The following is a 17,221-nucleotide window of genomic DNA, read 5'->3' on the forward strand; positions in this document are numbered from 1 at the left end:
GGTCCTGCTGGGCCAGATCACCTGCTGGCTCCCTCCCACGAAACGTGAGCTTGGAAGATGCAGACCTCTGCCTAGAGGGCCCCTCTGTCCTACAGAGGCAGGAGTGGCCTGGGACGAGGATGGGGGAAACACAGATGATGACAGGGCCGATCACCCTGCGCCTGGATTGTCTCCAAGGGCTCCGGGTAGCATCTTCGCAGTTATAGCAGGAGGGCCATACTATCTGATTCCCTTCCCTACCTGGGTGTTGATCGTTCCGCACACGCATGAACCATCTGAGAAAAGGTTCACATTTTTCAAAGGAATTTATTAAGAAACGGGGGGGGGGAATATAAAGTACACAATCAAAGGAATCAAAGAGTTTACAACATAGCTTCTTCAGGCCAGTGGCAACTAAGAAATATTTGCTGAGCCGACACCAAGGGTTCGGAGGCCCCAGTTCCATTTTCAATCCCATCTCCCTTGGCTGCTAACCCAGTCAGCTCGAAACTTCCTCCGAAGAGAAGTCAGATTGCCTTCCCAAACCTCCCCAAACTACTTCCCAATTGCCTTTACAGCCCTTCTCTGCCTGGTCCCAGATTCCTCACCTAGGCTTTGGGTGAGGTCAGCCAGACCCTGCTGAGCCTTCTCCACCCTTCCAGTCACTCTAAATCTATTTCTGTTCCCATCTGGATTCATGTAATTGAACTATATTCATGAACCAGTTGGGCTGGCTTGATCTGCTGCCTTTGGTCAAGTTACCTATCTTTCTAAGCCTACATCTGAACCTGATCCTTCTGTGGGGAACAACTTCTTGAGCAGTGTCTCTCACAGCTCCCTGCCCCAGTTAGTCCAAGGCTACTTTCTCCCCCAGACAGAACTCTGCGCCTGCGTCCAACCTCCCACTTAACTTCCAGGTGGCTTTAGTTCTCAGCTAACCCTCCTGGGTGCTGGTGTAGTCGCTAAGTTGTGTCTTAGCGACTTGAGACCTCATGGACTGCAGCCCACCAGGCTCCTCTGTCCATGGGATTCCCTGGGAAAGAATACTGGAGTGGGCTGCCGTTGCCTTCTCCAGGGGAGTCTTCCTGACCCAGGAAGTGAACTCTTCACCGCTGAGCCACCAGGGAAGCTTGGGAGAGATGATCAAAATACCTTGATATTGGTACGCACTTACCACATCCTGCCCAGCTCAGGTCACCAACCTTATCAACCTCCTTGGAAGTTTTCTGACTTCTCTTTTGGACATCGGCCCCACTGGAATATTATCTCTGTAGATTATTCTATGAATGGCTTTATAGATACAGTAATAATAAGACTAAGGCAAAAGGAGAGCGAATCCCTCCCAAATTGTTATCTTCTCTTACAAAAAAAACCAAAACTGGGCTACTCTTGCCGTTTCTTCTACGTGTTAGTATACAGGTTAGTATAGCCTGATTCTCAGCTGGCTTTTAGGAGCAGAATTCAGCCTTAGCAAGATGGCCATCGGTCCCTTCTGCACCTACGGTCACTGTTGAGTCTTAGCAAATGGCTTCTTCAAATAAACGCTGGAAGGCAGAACTGAAGAATCTCCTCCAACAGAGAAGCAGGTAACAGCTCTTCCCAGACATTCTCGAGCCTCCCTCACAATACATGCATACCACATCCCCTTTCAGGCTTACCCTGACAGAAAAGCATTAACTCAGTACTATGAACACAAGTTGGTTAAAATTTTTCCTAAGACCTCCAGTTTGAGCTGTGAGGGTGTACAAAATTCTCCACGCCTCTCAGCCAGTCCTCACGATAACCCTGTGAGGTGGGCACAGTGGATATTATGATGGGTCTTTTACTGATGTAGAAACAGGTCCACAGAGGTTAGGGAGCTCGACCAATATCACACAGCTGTTTAGTTGGAAGAAGGTAAAAGTGAAAGTCGCTCAGTCCTGTCCGACTCTTTGCGACTCCATGAGCTATACAGGCCATGGAATTCTCCAGGCTAGAATCCTGGAGTGGGTAGCCTTTCCTTTTCCAGGGGATCTTCCCAACCCAGGGATTGAACCCAGGTCTCCAACATTGCAGGTGGGTTCTTCACCAGCTGAGCCACCAGGGAAGCCAGCACTCAACCCAGATCTCTGCTGCCTCACTCATTTCCTCTTTTAGGCACAAAAGTACGAACGAGGTTCTCTACTTCCCTTTTCTCTACCTAAATGGCATCCTCCTTTTGTACACAATCTGGGAAGTCCCAAACAGGAAGAGGAATGATGGATCAAGTTAACTGTCACTGTCCAATACGGGGGGTGTGAGGGGGATGTCATATCTTTCATGATGTTCCTGATTTCTTAACATCTGTAGCTGAAGCAAGAACTCTTTGTCCCAGTGCTGGGTGGTGCTTTCGGCACCAGGATTTGTTAGGATTCCCAGGTCACAGTTGGGAGGCTGGGGATTTTCCTTTCAAAATGATGCTCAGTGCTATCCTTCCCATCCATCTCACATTTCCCCAGGGCTGTGGCTTTCCCACCTCGACCGAGCCCTGCAGCGGGAAAACGCAGTACTTCTGCCAATTGTCTCACGTCTGACTTCCCAGGACTCTCGTGGTGTCCCCTGCAACTGCTTCATCTTTAGAACATCTGTGGGAGTCTCTTCCTGTATCCAGGTGGTATTTCCCCTCTGAAGTTCTCTATTCCCACCTCCTGGCTGGAGCCATTCCACCAGCCCGGCTCTCTGCACACGGTTCCCATGCAGCTCTGCAAAACTGTTGTTCTAACCTGAAGGTATTTATCCCTTAGAGGCCAGAACGCCCCAGGACACATAAGCAGGACACCCCGATTTCATCTCTTTTGTGACTCAGAGCTGAGTCACGCTCCTGAAGGCTTACGATAGGCTGAGTCCACAGTGCCCCCTACTGGAGATTTCCCACAAACCAAGGTTTTGGACACCTTGGTGGGTCCCACTGTTTACTAGACACCAATTCACTCCACAGATGTTTACTGAGCACCTACTAGGAGCCGTCACTGTGCTGACTCTGTAGAGAGGGCTCCAAAGAAGACAGACACAGTCTCCCCACTCGTGCAACTCATCCTATACCACCTGGTTCCATGGAACCACAACTCGGTTTCCAGTTGGTCTGAATGAGTTGGTGAACTCAATAAGACCGTCTCTTGCCTCTGGACGTTCTGCAATGACAGATCATCCGTGGGGACTGCCTGACCACTGCAATCCTTCCCAGGGCACATTCCATGGTCAGCCACCAAACAGGCCCCTGATCTGCTAGCCTTTCCTCCCTGCTGGGTCCAGACCCACCAGGATTTTCCCCCTTGCTCCTGCTCTACCCCTACCCCCGCCAGAACAGTCTCATGTATTCTGACATTCATTTGCAAATCCAGGAGTTATTCTTGAATATCATTTATAGAGGTGTATTTTTCTGCAGTAAACAGTTAAGCATATATGTTATTTAATGGACAATAGTAACTGAAGTAGAAATGTGCATATATAAATAACAGCAGGAAATAACTCAAAAAGAACCCAACCTCCCCTGTCACTATTTACACATTTTGAACCTGTTTACACTCAGTAAACTATTCAGACATGCTTTTACCTTGCTGCTATAATGATGTGATCAGAAATCCAAAAGTTTTTTTTTTGCTTATGATTGCATCAGTCAAAATCATCTAAATAGTTCTCATAGTTGTCATACATGAAGGCAGTAACTCACTGTCCTGCTAGACCACAATCCACTTGGCTATTCCTTCCAGAGCTGAGCTGTTTCCTGTCAATGACTATAATATACAGCGTGGTCACAAATACCTATCTGCAAATCCTTTTCCTTTTTCAGTTCTTTTCCCAGAATGTATTCCCCAATGTGAAGTAACTTCATCTTACAATCATTTCTTTGACTCCTGTCAAGTCCTGCCAAACCGATCTCCAGGAAGCAGCATTTATCATGCCAGGAGCCTATTTCCCCATGATATAGCTTCAAAAATATTTTTTTGAAGAATGCAAATGATTGATTTGATTTTTCATTTTATGTGTTCTGGCTTGTGTAGATTCCCTTCTGGGGACCCAACTTACTTGGTCCTTTGACCAAGAAGATCTCTTTAAGTCACTGTATACCCTCGAGACTCAGCTCTCAGATCAACGCTTTGTAATTTCCTCCCCTCGTCGATTTTTCCTTTAATCTTCATTATTATTTGCTGTGCACACATCTCAAAATTTTATGTAATTGAATCCATCCACTCGACATTGATTATTTCCTCCTTCACTTCATGAAACAAATCAACGACCTCCCTAGAAAAAGATTTTCTTTTCCCTCCACCTAACGTCCTGTACTTTCCATCTGGACTTGTCCAAAATCTCTCTGGTACCCATGACCACTCACAGTCCATGATCCTTACATTAAGATTCCCTTTGGTCATCTCTCACCAGCCCCTGGCTAGCCATGGCCGCCTCAGTTCCAGCACTGCCACGGCCCATGCCAAGGGCCCGTGTTTACAGCTCACTTCTGACACGAACCCTCCACGCAATTTCCACTCCTCCGCCCATGTCAGCCCCACTACTGACTTCTCAGGTCTTCCAACTGGTTTGGCCCCTGAGTTCCACACCTGGCCTCTAGGATTAGGTGTGTTCCCCACCCATAATAGCAATACAGACAAAAATGCCTTTAACACCTTAGTTCAGCCAGAATTTCTCAAAAGGAGTTGTGCTGGGAAACTAAGAAGGGGCTAAAAATAAACTCCAGGAAGTATTAAGACATCAAAACAGAAGAGACTTTATATTCTACAGAGGTCTGACCTCAGGCTGGCTTGGAGGTGAGAGGTGAGGGAAGTTGGAGGGAAGGCCCCAGGTAAGCGCTGCGTTTTAGACTCCAGCCCTACCAGCTCCGTTTTCTAACAGCACATTCTCTTCAGGGGCTTTAAGGTGAACATCCACTGCCCTGGGGTAGTGTCTGCACTTGGTCCCCCACAAAGCCCACCCTGTTCTTCACTGGGGGGTGCTGCTGTTGGAGGAGGAGCCGCAATGTGCCGGCTGTGGCTGAAGGCAATGAATGACCTCAGCCCTTCCGTCTCTGCGGTGAAAGATGCCACTGACTGCCGGGTTCAAAATCTCAGGCCCCTGCTAACCTAGCCTGTCCCCTTCCAGCTGGAGAAGAACGGGTTCTCAGCTCTCTTCTGCGAAGTACGTAATCGACATAACCTGAGCCCTTCTTGGCTCCAAGGACAATCTCTACCCACCTCCCCAGGCCTCTCCCCGGGCCACCCCATCAGGAATGGTTTTGAAGAAGAACGCAAATCAGAACTAGTTTACATATCTTGGAAACCTAGACTCTATGGTAGCGACAGTGGCAGTCACCACACCCCCCCCTCCCCGAATTCAAAAGCAAGAGGCATTAATGCCCAGCACCTCTCCAACCCCTCCTCCTCTGCTTCTGAGAATTATGGTCATGCCAACCCTGCTTGGTCCCTATCCCTGCACCTGCACAGGGGTTTGGCACTTCAAATTGTGAAAAGCTGTCAACCCCTGCCCTCCGAGAAAATGCCCTTGGCCGCCACATCTCCTGGGCGGCCCTGCCTGCCTTCTCCCCGCCTTCATTTCCTGCCCCCCCCCCACCCAGTCCCATCCCCACTCCCAGCCCTTTAACTGTCAAGAGGGCGGACCCGAAAGACGTGGATGGTGCCGTTACTGAGGGACACGACCAGGTACCTGCCGTCCACCATGGTGGTCACCCGGGGCTTTTCCAGGCCATGATAGGCCGTCAGGAAGTCGCCAAGCAGCGAGCCCTTCGGATCGAGGATCACCACCTTGTTGACCTCGCGAAGGGTCAGAAAGATGTAGCCTTTCTTATCCACGGACACAGAACCCGGCTGGCAGCCATGCAGGCCAGGTCCCCGGTACTCCCCAACCACCTGACCCAGCCCATCACAGACCACCAAGCTATTCTGCTGCCAATCGGACCCTACAAAATGGCCCTGGGGGCTGGTGGTCAGGAACACCAGTGCCCGCAGGCCCCGGTTGGCCTTGCCCCCAGGGATAAACCGCGTGGCCAAGCTACCTTCCATGTTGTACACCTCCACGTGGCCGGACACGCTGACCGCCACCCGGTCCCCGCTCGGCATGGCGGCCACAGCATGGCTGGCCTGGCAGAGGCTCAGCGCCCGGCGCCACTGCACCTCGCCATTGTGGTTGATGAGATAGAGCCGCGCGGCTGCTGAGAAGGCCACGGTGTCCTGCAGGGCGGCCACGCTGCATGGGGAGCAGCCCTCGGGCACGGGCACGGCGCCCCTGTAGTCGCCATTGAGAGAGAAGCGCTTTAGGGCCCTGTTCTGCTCATCCGCCACCAGGATCTCCCGGGAGCCAAAGGGACAGAGCCCAGTGATCCGGGGGGCGCGCTTGTCCCCGGGCATCCGGGTGGGGAAGCTGCAGAAAAAGATGGGCCTGGGGAGGAGGCCAGAGCCCTCTAGGTTTGGCCCGGGGGCGGGGCTGGGCTCCCGGGAGACGGACTTGAGCCTGCCTTTGAACTTCCTCTTCTTGTTGGATCTGCTGCCCACCCGGGCCTGGGTTCCTCCATCTTCCTGGGGTGTCTGGGCTCTGCCCTCTTTCGGGGTTTTGGCTCCATCTTCCTGGGGAGTCTCAGCTCTCTCCGCCTTGAGGGGCTGAGCTTCGTCCTCTTGGGGTGTCTGCGCTCTGTCCTGATTTGGGGTCTGAACTCCATCCCTGCTCTGGGGCTGTGTTGCATCACCTCCCTGGCTTCGGGCTCCATCCTTCCCGCTGTCCTTCTGCGGCAGCTGCTCCTCAAAGGAAAGCCTCAGCAGGTGGCAGTTCTTGTCCAGGAGCCCGGGATACAGTTCCAGCTGGGGCAGCTGGCAGGGAGCGGGCCCAGGCACCCAGGGACAGCCCTGCAGCTGCCGGAGCCGCTGGGCGATCGCCCCCTCCAGCGAGAGGATCTCAGCCTCACGCCCCAGGCTAAGCACCCGACGGGCAAAGGCGGCCGCCTCCCTGGCCACTTGCTCCTGGCCCTCCAGCTCCCCCAGGCGCTCCCGAGCACCCTCCTCGGCAGCCTCCACGTGGGCCCGCAGCTGACCAAGCACCTCCTGCTTCTGGGCCAGGAGGGCCCTGAGGACCCGCTCGGACGCCTCCTCCACCTGTGTGACCACCTTGGCCGCCTGCTCCCGCAGCCGGGCCAAGGCTTCCTTTTCAGCCAGCCGGGTGGCCTCCAGCTCGGCCAGGTTGTTGTCCACGCCGGCCAGCAGCTCCTCGAGGCCGGGCCTCCGGGCACGCACAGCCTCAGCCAGGGGCAGGCAGGGGTGGTCCAGGTGGGGGTCCAGGCGACACTCTCGGCATAGCAGCTGGGAGCACGGCTGGCACAGGAAGCGCAGGGCCTCCCCCGGGTGCTGGGGACACTGGGCCGCCTGGCGCTCCCGGGCCTCCTCGTCGTACCACCCCGCCCTGTAGCCCACCAGGTCCACCACCCGATGGCTGTGGGTCTGTCGGGTGCACCGGTGTCCGTCGGCACAGGCCTGGCACAGGTCGTCGGCACAGTCCAGGCAGCGGGCGGTGGCTGGCCCCCCGGCACTGGCGCCCCCCATCAGGGGGCACAGGGCACAGGCCGGCTTCCCTGCCCGCAGGTCGCCACCGGCCCGGGCCTTCACCAAATCCAGGAGTCCGTTGACAAAGAAGTTGGTCTTGAAGGCGGCCACGCCTGCAGGCGGCACGGGCACAGACTCGCGGCACTCGGGGCATCGGAGGCGGCTGCCCTCGGCCAGCTGTGCTAGGCAGTCCTGGCAGTAGGTGTGCAGGCAGGGCAGCGTTTTGGGCACCCGCAGTTGCTCCAGGCAGATTTTACAGGCCAGGAAGTCGCTGCTCAGGGCCTCCAGGAGGGATGGTGAGGAGCCCTGGGAAACCATTCTGCAAGCAAGAGGTTGAGGGCAGAGGTTGAGGGCACTCCTGAAGTGGCCGTCCTCTGCCTTCCCACCTCTGCCCCATACTCAAGCCCCACCAGGTCTGGGATCTCACCTGAATGGCTGGGAATTTTCTTGTCGTCTCTGGAGCTAAAGAACCACCTCCCTTCTCCGTACAGACATTCAGAAATGTGAAAAGTAAAGGCTGCCTTCGCGCAAGTCAGGCCCTGCGAGATCCGAAGAGACCAAGAGGCCGGGCCTTAGAGAGCCCATGGGGTAATGATGGGTGCCCCTGCCCGCCTGCCCCGCCGTTGACAAGCCTTGTGGCACATGGGGTGAGAGTCTGGTGTGGCACATGGGGTGAGAGTCTGGTGTGAACAGACCCTGGGGACCGTGCTGGGTGTGAGCTGCCCGGGCGGGGGTGGGGCAGGGAGGACACAGCGGAGGGTCCAGTGGGGCAGAGTCCCCTTGACTCCTGGCAGGTGGGGCGGAACAACTGGCTTCAATTGCCGGGGCCCCAAGTCCCAGGGCCGGGTACACCTGCCTCCCGGACCGCCCCCCCTCCCCCGCCGCAGCAGCATCACAGGAACTGGGGGCCCCCCAACTTCCTGCCCCGACGGCCCCGCAATGGGCTCTGGAGAAGTCAGAGGGGCTGCTGAGGGGAAGGGGCTGCCAGGCTCTTTCCGTCCAGCTTCTCGGACTCCGGGTCCGAGCCCCGGCTCCCCCAGCCCTTTTCTTTCCGCCCGTGTCGCTGCTGGAGGCCTCCTCCTTTCCAAGGAGCCTCTGGAGGGTCGGAGTCACGTGAGGCTCCGTCTGTGAATGCCCCCAGCATCCGGCACAGTGGCCAGTGAAATACTTGATAAAGAAACTTGGGGCGTTTCCCCCAAACTTCCAGAAAGTAGGGGCTGGGTCGGGGGGAGGGGTGGCGGGCAGGGCTGAGAGAGTGGGAAGGGGGTCTTCCCAGGGAGACCTCAGCTCTCTGGCCCCGGAGAGAGGAGCCTCCCCTCTGCTCCCGCCCTCTGGGTCTCTGTCCCCCTCCCTTCCCTTCCTCTTCCTCCAGCCGTCTCCCTTCCCCCACCCCCTCCAGTCCAATTCTCCCTCCAGCCGCCCCCCAAGCCCCCTACTTACCTAGCTTGGGCTCCAGGACCCAGAGCTGGGGGATTCCCCGACCAACCCCTCGGAGGCCCTGATGCGGCTGTTGCCGGGCTCCTGAAAGAGAAACAAAACTGAAACTAATTGTACTTCTGCAACTTCCGTCCCAGGCCCGGGACACGGACTAGAACGGCCGCAGGCCCCGCCCTCTTCCCTCCCCAGCCTGGACCTCTTCCTCGCAGGGGGGGCCTTCCCCCATCGGCGGGGCACAGTCCCCGCCCGCAGGCTCTCGGGCTTCGTGCGGGCTGGGTCAGCTTTCGCGGCTGGAGTCTGCGAGGTCGGCCTGTCCGTTTGAGCCTCGGGATTTGCTCAGCCTGCTAAGTGTGTCTGTCGCAAGGGCAGGGCAGCTGCCTGAGGATGTATCCTCTGAGGGAAGAAATGAGAGATCTTAGGTGATTCTCGGAGACGCAGGGTAACCAGAGCCCCGGCCTCGGGCCAGGCTTCCAGGGCTGCCGCATATTTGCAAATCCAGCCCTAGGTGAGGCCCTTCTACCACAATTGTCTGCTGAGATTCGGGAGGGGGTCCTGGAGGAGGTGTCCCTTGAGATGAGTCACCAGAGTGCGAAGGGGTCGGGGATCGCCAGAGAACAACGCAGGGAAGGGGATTCCAGGAATTGGGAACAGCAAGGTGGGCCCAGACGAATGAAATACCACATACTCTGCTGGGGGTCCCAAGTAATTCAGGATGGTTTGTGCGAGAAATTACGGTTGCCAGGGGGAAGGATGGGGGAAGAGATAGGGAGATTGAGCACTCGCATGTATACACTGCCATGTTTAAAATGGACAGCCAACAAGGTCCTACTGTATAGCATAGGGAACTCAATGGTATGTGGCAGCCTGGATTGGAGGGAAGTTTAGGAGAGATTAGATACATGTATACCCGTTTCAGTGTTCTTGCCTGGAGAATCCCAGGGACGGGGGAGCCTGGTGGGCTGCCGTCTCTGGGGTCGCACAGAGTCGGACACGACTGAAGCGACTTAGCAGCAGCAGCAGCAGCAGATACATGCATATGGAGCAGTGATAAAGAATCCACCTGCCAATGCTGGAGATGCAGGAGATGCAGGTTCTATCTTCCAGGGATGAACACCTGGAGTGGGAAATAGCAACCCTCTCCAGTACTCTTGCTTGGAAAATTCCATGGACGGAGGAGCCTGGCGGGCCACAGTCCGTGGGGTCACAAAGAATCGGACATGACTGAGCACGCATGCACAGATATGTATATATTTATGGCTGAGGCCCTTTGCAGTCCACCTGAAGTTATCACAATATTGCTAATTGGCTATACCCCAATACAAAATAAAAAAAAGTTAAAAAATAAAAAAGGAACGATGTGTGGTAAAGGGACGTGTCAGTAGTAGCAGATGATGTCACCGAGGAAGCAGCGGCTGGATGAGAGAGAGTCTTATGGTCTACATGACAGAGTCTGAGATTTATCCCCAAAGCCAAAAGAAGCCATTGAAGGATATTTCCCCCAACACCTTCTGGAAATTATGAAGCACAAAGGAGTCGAAAGATTGCAACAAACACCCCCATGTCTATCCCCTAGTTTCTGCAGTTAACACCTTGCCATAGTTGATTCATCACACAGCTACCCAGATGGGCATCCGTTTATTCACAGGGACAGGATTTCAGGAAGAAACACAACTGGTGAGAACTCACTCTGGCGTCAGCCAAGAGAACAGAGGGGAGCTTGTTTTCCAGGTGGAAAACGGAGGGGTCTGAGCTGACACAGCTCCACTAGGGGCAGGGTGGGGGGTGGAGGTGGGGAGCCTCAGGTGTGACAAGCTGGTGCAGGTGATGACAGGAGAGTAGGAAGTCCTTAGGGTTTTGCAGACCTGGAGGTCAGCACAGAGGGCTCAGCAGGTGATAACCCGGGCTTGTGACTTTTCCGGACTTTTCCAATGAATCTGTGGTTTTGATGAAGTTCGCCCAGCAGAGTCCAAAGTGAGAAGAGCAGGGCTGAGATGGCACTAAAAAAACACGTTCATGGGCAAGTGGGCGAAGGGCCTGGGGCGAGAAGAGCCTGAGGGGTACTTCCAGAGACATAGGTGGAAATCCAAGAGAGAGAAGGTCTCACAAGCCTTGGCTGCAGGATGCTGCACCTCCGGAAGGGGGAGGCGGTCATCACGGCCGGATGCTGCAGACTGGACGGTCAGCCATGATGAGCACAGAGAAACGTACTGACCACGTGTGTCCCCAAGTGTGTGTACACACACCTGCACATGCGTACAGACCCTGTGTGTGCTTGTCTGTGCACAGTCAAGGAAGATTTTCTGGATGGCTGCCTAGTGGCTCAGTGGTAAAGAATCCACCTGCCAGTGTAGGAAACGGGGTGGGTTCGATCCCTGGGTCTGGAAGATCCCCTGGAGGAGAGCCTGGCAACCCACTCCAGTATTTTTGCCTGGGAAATCCCATGGACAGAGGAGCCTGGTGGGCTACAATCCATGGGGTTGCAGAAGAGGCAAACATGAAAGCAACAGCTGCTAGACAGCATGCCATACATATGTGCAATACACAAAGATCAACAAGATAGTTTCCCCACCCATGGGCAGTTCATAATCCTTGGTGGTCCAGTGGTTAGGACTCTGCTTCCACTGCAGGGGGCACGGGTCCGATCTTTGGTTGGGGAACTAAGATACCCTTGGAGTGGGTTGCCATTTCCTTCTCCAGGGGATCTTCCCGACCCAGGGATCAAACCCACATCTCCTTCATTGGCAGGTGAGTTCTTTACCCCTAAGGCACCAAACATAACCTGATTTAATCCTCACAGCAATCTCATGAGGTAGGTAGCACTCTTGCCCCCATTTTACAGATGAGGAAACTGAGTAACAGAATACATCACCCAAGGTCACACAAGTGCTGTGGCAGCACAGAGGGAAGTTTGCTTTCTCCTGGAATGGCGGAGGTGGTGGTGGTGGTTGTATGGGAATCAGGAAGGCTTCGTGAAAGAAGCAGCATTAAAATGATTGCCCTTCCCTCACCCCAAACATTGAACAATTGTTTAAAGTGCCTACAGTGTGCAGCAGACCCCAGGAAATTGGTTTCTTCTGCTTGAAATCAGGCATCCACATCAAGGGATAACTCAGCTTACAACCGAGTGGTTAAGTGTTACCATGGAGACCTGGGGAGAAGGAGGAGTTCCTGCCAGATGCTGGGGGTTCCTCAAGAAGCCTCTGCTGCTGGGTGTTCTGATAAGATGGGAGTGTGGGTGGGTGGAGGGACGTGGTAGGAGATGGGAGCATGCAGGCAGAACAAACTTCACAATTTCTTGTTGAGAATCCTGAACGACCTTAAGGTATCGGGGAGCCATTATAGACTTTTTATTAGGCAAGTTTGGACTTTTTCTGCAGGCACTTTGGGGGTGAGATTAAAGGCAAAGGTTTTTGATCTTAATTTATACAAATATGCATAATTTAAAATAAAATTTAAAAGACTCATATCATCATTATAACAAAATACCTTTTTTTCCCTATGTGTATTTCCTCTGGTCTCTGTCCACGTGAGTATATTTGGCACAACTGTATATGTATTTATACATATCTGACGTAGCTGTGGTTATAGCGTACGTGTACTTTTTGTCTACTTGTCAGTCTAACACACGTGCGTCTCAGGGTTGGGAAATCCTCCTGGAGTATTTTGTTGATTCTCTCCCCTCTGCTTTCTCCGTTTTCCCATCTGGAACTTCCATCATTCAGTGGTTGCATCTCCCAGATGGTCTTCTAATTTTATATCTAATCTTTTTTTTTGTACTACTTTCTGGGAGGTTTCCTCTAACTTAAACTTTCAGTTGTTGTGCTTTTTTCAAATCTGCTGCCACGATGCTAACTCACGAGTTCCTTTTATCGTTTACTTCTCTGAGGATGTGAGTGACAGTCTTGTTATTGTTGTTGCTGGGGTTGGTGGTGGTGGTGTGTGTGATGTGTGTGTGTGAGAGAGTTTTCTTCGTCTTGCACAGTATCTGTTACTTCCAAGTTGTGGTTTCCTTCCCCTCTCTTTCCCTTCCTTCCTCCTTCTTTAGGTGACTGTAGTATTTATTGTTTTATAGTTTCTTTTGTTTATTTTTAAAATTGTTTTATATTTTTAAATTAGCTTTCTTTATGTACAATGAAAATCATCAATTTACATGTAGAGCTCAATGAGTCTTGCCAATGTATACACTTAAATAATTACCAACACAATCACACTATGCAACAGTACAATATAAACATAAGGAAACTGACATTGGCAGGATGCTGTGAACTGGACTACAGACCTTATTCAGATTTCACCAGTTTTTACGTTACTCCAGTGTGTGTGCATATGTGGTATATGTGTGTGCTCGGTTGCTCAGTCATGTCCGACTCTTTATGACCTCAAGGCCTGTAGCCTGCCAGGCTCCTCTGTCCATGGAATTTTCCAGGCAAGAATACTGGATTGGGTTGCCATTTCTTATTCCAGGGGATCTTCCCAATCCAGAGATAGAGCTCCCATCTCTTGCATCTCCTTCATTAGCAGGCGAATTCTTTACCACTGCACCACTTGGGTAGCCCCCTGTTACTGGGTATTAGTTCTATACAATTTATCACAGGTATAACCACCATGCAACCACAACAATAATCAAGACACAGAACTGTCACATTAACACACAAAAAACTGCTCCTTCTGTACTGCCTTCTCTTGTGTTAAAAATATTTTTATTGGGACTTCCCTGATGGTCCAGTGGTTAAGAATCCACCTTCCAATGCAGAGGGCATAAGTTCTATCCCTGGTCAGGGAACTAAGAGCCCGCATTTAGTGGGGTAACTAAGCCCAGGGGCTACAACTAGAGAACCCAATTACAGAAGCCCCTGAATGCTGCAACGAACGCCCAGAGCAGCCAAAAATATATATATATATAAGGTGTGACTGATAAATTCTTTAAAACATTTCTATTGTATTATTTTAATTCCACTGTTTCTATGTTTCTAAGCTCACTTCTTAGTGATTGCTCTAGGAACTACAATATGCATCTTCAACTTATGAGAAACTATTTCAGATTTATAATGACTTAAATCCAATAAAATATAGCAATGTAGTTCTATTTCTTCCCCTTCTTTATTCTATTTTTGTCAAATCGATTACATCTACGTGTGTTAAAAACGCAGCAATACAGCCCTATAATAATTATTTAAACAACTTCATTTTTAAAAGACAGTAAGGGAAGGAAAGATATAGATCAGTGTTTTGATTTACCATGAGTTTACCATTTCCTGTATTCTTCTTTCCGGCGACTTAAACCTACCATCCAGGGTCCTTCCTTATCCATCTGAAGGACTTCCTTCTGTAAAACAGGTTGGCTAGCAACGACTTCTGTTTGTATTTATTTGAGAATGTCTTTTTTTTAATTATATTTTAAATGAGAAATTTATTTAAACAACATGTTTAACTAAAAGAGAAAACCTTTCCATAAAAGGAGTTTATCACTAAAGACACATTACCATACATGTAACAACTACACACTTTAAAAAGTTACAAAATGGCCCTTGATTTTTATAATGAAAAACAAAAAACGTTGAAATTCTCCAAACAAGTTATGAGGGTTTTATTATTATTATATTTTGTTGAATAGCAAAAGCTAATAACCTTTTGAAATACGAAGACGTCTTCCCTGGTTTTTACTTTCTGCCAGCTCCCCTCAGTTTTGCAGAGGAAACGGACATGCAGGTCTCACAGGACTTTGTTGTTCAGTCGCTAAGTCGGGTCCAACTTTTTGTGACCCCAAGCTTCCCTCTCCTTCACAATCTCTCCGAGTTTCCTCAGATTCATGATTCATTGAGTCAGTGATGCCATCTAACCATCTCATCTCACAGAATACTTAGCAATATTACATCCCAGATGAGTATCATTAAAAAGAACCATTACATTCTGGAAGTAGTTATGCTTTCAAAATAGTTTCAAATGAAATTATTGGATAATAGTCACTTAAAAGTAAAATTACAGAGGCAGACCTCACCTGGGGCCCTGCAACAACATGGGCTGGCTGGCTGCTTTAGGTTTGCCTGTATCCTAAACCCATCAGGCTGGAGGTATCCACTTTCTCTGAGAAGCATGACTGATGCTTATCTCTTGCTCCAAAGGAATCCAACCTCCCACTGTCCAAGCAAGTCAGATCGCAGTCTCCAAATGCCTGCTCACCTTCTGTATGTCAAGCTGCCAACGCAGTCCCAATTTTCTTGTTGATGTGAGTCTTGAAGTCACTCAGTCTTATAGCAACCAAAGTTGCTCTGAGTCATTCAAACTCCATCTGATCTCTGATCATCCAGCCGTCATAGCCCAGCACCAAAGACCCCGGGATCAGATGCCCAGTGACCGCAAAACCTGCCTGGCAACCCAGGTGGTTAGTCGGTTCCTTTTACCTTTCACACTCCTCGACTTCAGTAATACTTTTTTTAATCTATTTTTTTTAATGTTCCAGCCAACTGCTCCTTGATAGTCAGAACCTTGTAAAATGTCAGCAGCATCTCTGAGATAGAACTTCATTTCCACTCATAGGCACTGCAGGTGACATGTGTGAAGGGACTTTCTTGGCCTTGATCCTAGACTTAGGAGAAAAGGGCAAATAATCAAGACTTTTAAAGGTCCACGCCAAGATTCCTTTAGAATATTTGCACATAAAAGGTAAGCTTTTCATCTTGTGCAATACCGCATACCTGAAGACGTTGACTGGCTTAAATGTTCACCTCTTGCTGCACCTGTGCAAACAGGTCAAAATTCAAGGAGGCACCTAAGACTATTCTGACTATTCAAACTGTTGATCACTCCTTTCTCAAAATTTGCTCTGCTCTCGACCTCTTCTCCCCCTCGCTCTGGGACCACGCCCCTTCTCGGGGAGGGAGCGGGGTGGTCCATTCTGGTCTCTGCGAGCCAGGGCGAGCCTTAGGCTCTCCTCCCCATCCATTCTGAGCTGTCGTTCCCGCCTAGGCCCACCAGGGGGAGCTCTATCCCTGCTGAAGCTGCATTCTGGAACACGGTCCCTCGCCTTGCGGAGAGTACAAACCACCTCTCCTTGTTTCTTTCTGGGCTTTGCTAGTGCCTGTCAACCTGTGGGCTGCCCTTGCCAATCATCAGAGGCCCTTGCCCCCTTAGTCTTATACACCTCCTTCCTGCATACTCCGTCTTATACTAGTCTGTCTCTCTCAAAGATTCCTTTCTCAGGTGCAAAATCTAAAGAACCCCCCAAATGTCATTAATAAATATTTATGATATTTTAATAATTACAATGAATGCAAAAATACATCATGAACAAATCATCAAAAATTTAAGTCAAGACGGAATCAGTATTACTGATTTTTTTCCTTTGGTCTCAGGCTTCAATCTGGCTCAGCCAGGCACAGCTGGGTTTCACCCCCCACCACTTAGTCAAGGACATGGCTTCTGTTTTTGCCTCTCCCCTGCAGAATCACCTTTCTTCTCGCCCCTGGTTGCTTCTTTAGCATATTTCCTGTCTTAAAACAAAAGAAAACCAGTCTCCCGCCTGACCTCGCCTGCCCTACCATTCTCTGTCTTGTTTTCCTTTTCCTTTGGAACTGACTACAATTGGGCTTTTGTTCTCAATGCTCCCTGGGAAGCGGCTCTGGTCAAGGTCACCAACGACCTTCACCTCGTCTGTGCTCCACTTATTCCGCGTCTGGCAGAGGAGATCCACGCTCCTCGAAATTCTTTCCTTTTGGCGTGTCGGCCTCCTGGATCCCTGGCTGTCTTCCTACTCCCTTCCCCACGGCTTCTCTGGATTATCCTGTCTTCCTGATCCTAAACGTCAGAGGCACTTGCAACCATTCCCTCACACTGCCCAGGACAAAGGGAGAAGAGTCATAAATCTCAGTATTCAAAGCCTTTTAATGGTTAGCCCAAACATTCAAGAGATTCAGACAAATAGCTGTCACTCACCTTTCCAACTGTGAGAAGGTGGTAAGATCCAGGAAAAGTACCTAGTGGAAAAACAAGTGGGCAATGCCCACCCAATGTTGCCCTCCATGAGATCTACGTGACCTCTTGCAATGTGATTTAGACCGAGAAATATATATATTGGATCTCTGTCCACAGTTCTGGGGACAGAGCTCCTAAAATCTTTGTAATTTCCTAAGTGATCAGAGCCTTGAAAGTGTCTTATGTTAGGTTCCAGAGATGACTTTTGGACCCCACCTAAGGTTGGGGGCTGGTTGCCTGACGAACCAAGCAGGTGGTTAAAGGGTTGAAACTTTCAG

At 51.0% G+C, this 17,221-nt stretch overlaps 1 protein-coding gene across 2 annotated transcripts; it reads right to left on the bottom strand.

The window, feature by feature from the left end:
* Positions 1 to 286: 286 nt before the first annotated feature.
* TRIM56 (tripartite motif containing 56) lies at positions 287 to 9,133 on the bottom strand. Of its 2 annotated transcripts, XM_070780109.1 has the most exons (3): positions 8,976 to 9,133; positions 7,963 to 8,074; positions 287 to 7,854 (listed from the first exon to the last, which is right to left on the bottom strand). In XM_070780109.1, exon 3 carries the CDS (start codon positions 7,851 to 7,853, stop codon positions 5,586 to 5,588), a length of 2,268 nt encoding a protein of 755 aa, XP_070636210.1. In that variant the 5' UTR covers position 7,854; positions 7,963 to 8,074; positions 8,976 to 9,133; the 3' UTR covers positions 287 to 5,585. The 2 variants fall into 2 exon arrangements, with proteins under 2 accessions (XP_070636210.1, XP_070636211.1); XM_070780110.1 differs by lacking the exon at positions 7,963 to 8,074 and having other exon boundaries at positions 8,976 to 9,127.
* Positions 9,134 to 17,221: the final 8,088 nt, after the last annotated feature.

The sequence above is a fragment of the Bos indicus genome, chromosome 25 (genome assembly GCF_029378745.1).
Source record: "Bos indicus isolate NIAB-ARS_2022 breed Sahiwal x Tharparkar chromosome 25, NIAB-ARS_B.indTharparkar_mat_pri_1.0, whole genome shotgun sequence".
Taxonomy (NCBI): Eukaryota; Metazoa; Chordata; class Mammalia; order Artiodactyla; family Bovidae; genus Bos; species Bos indicus.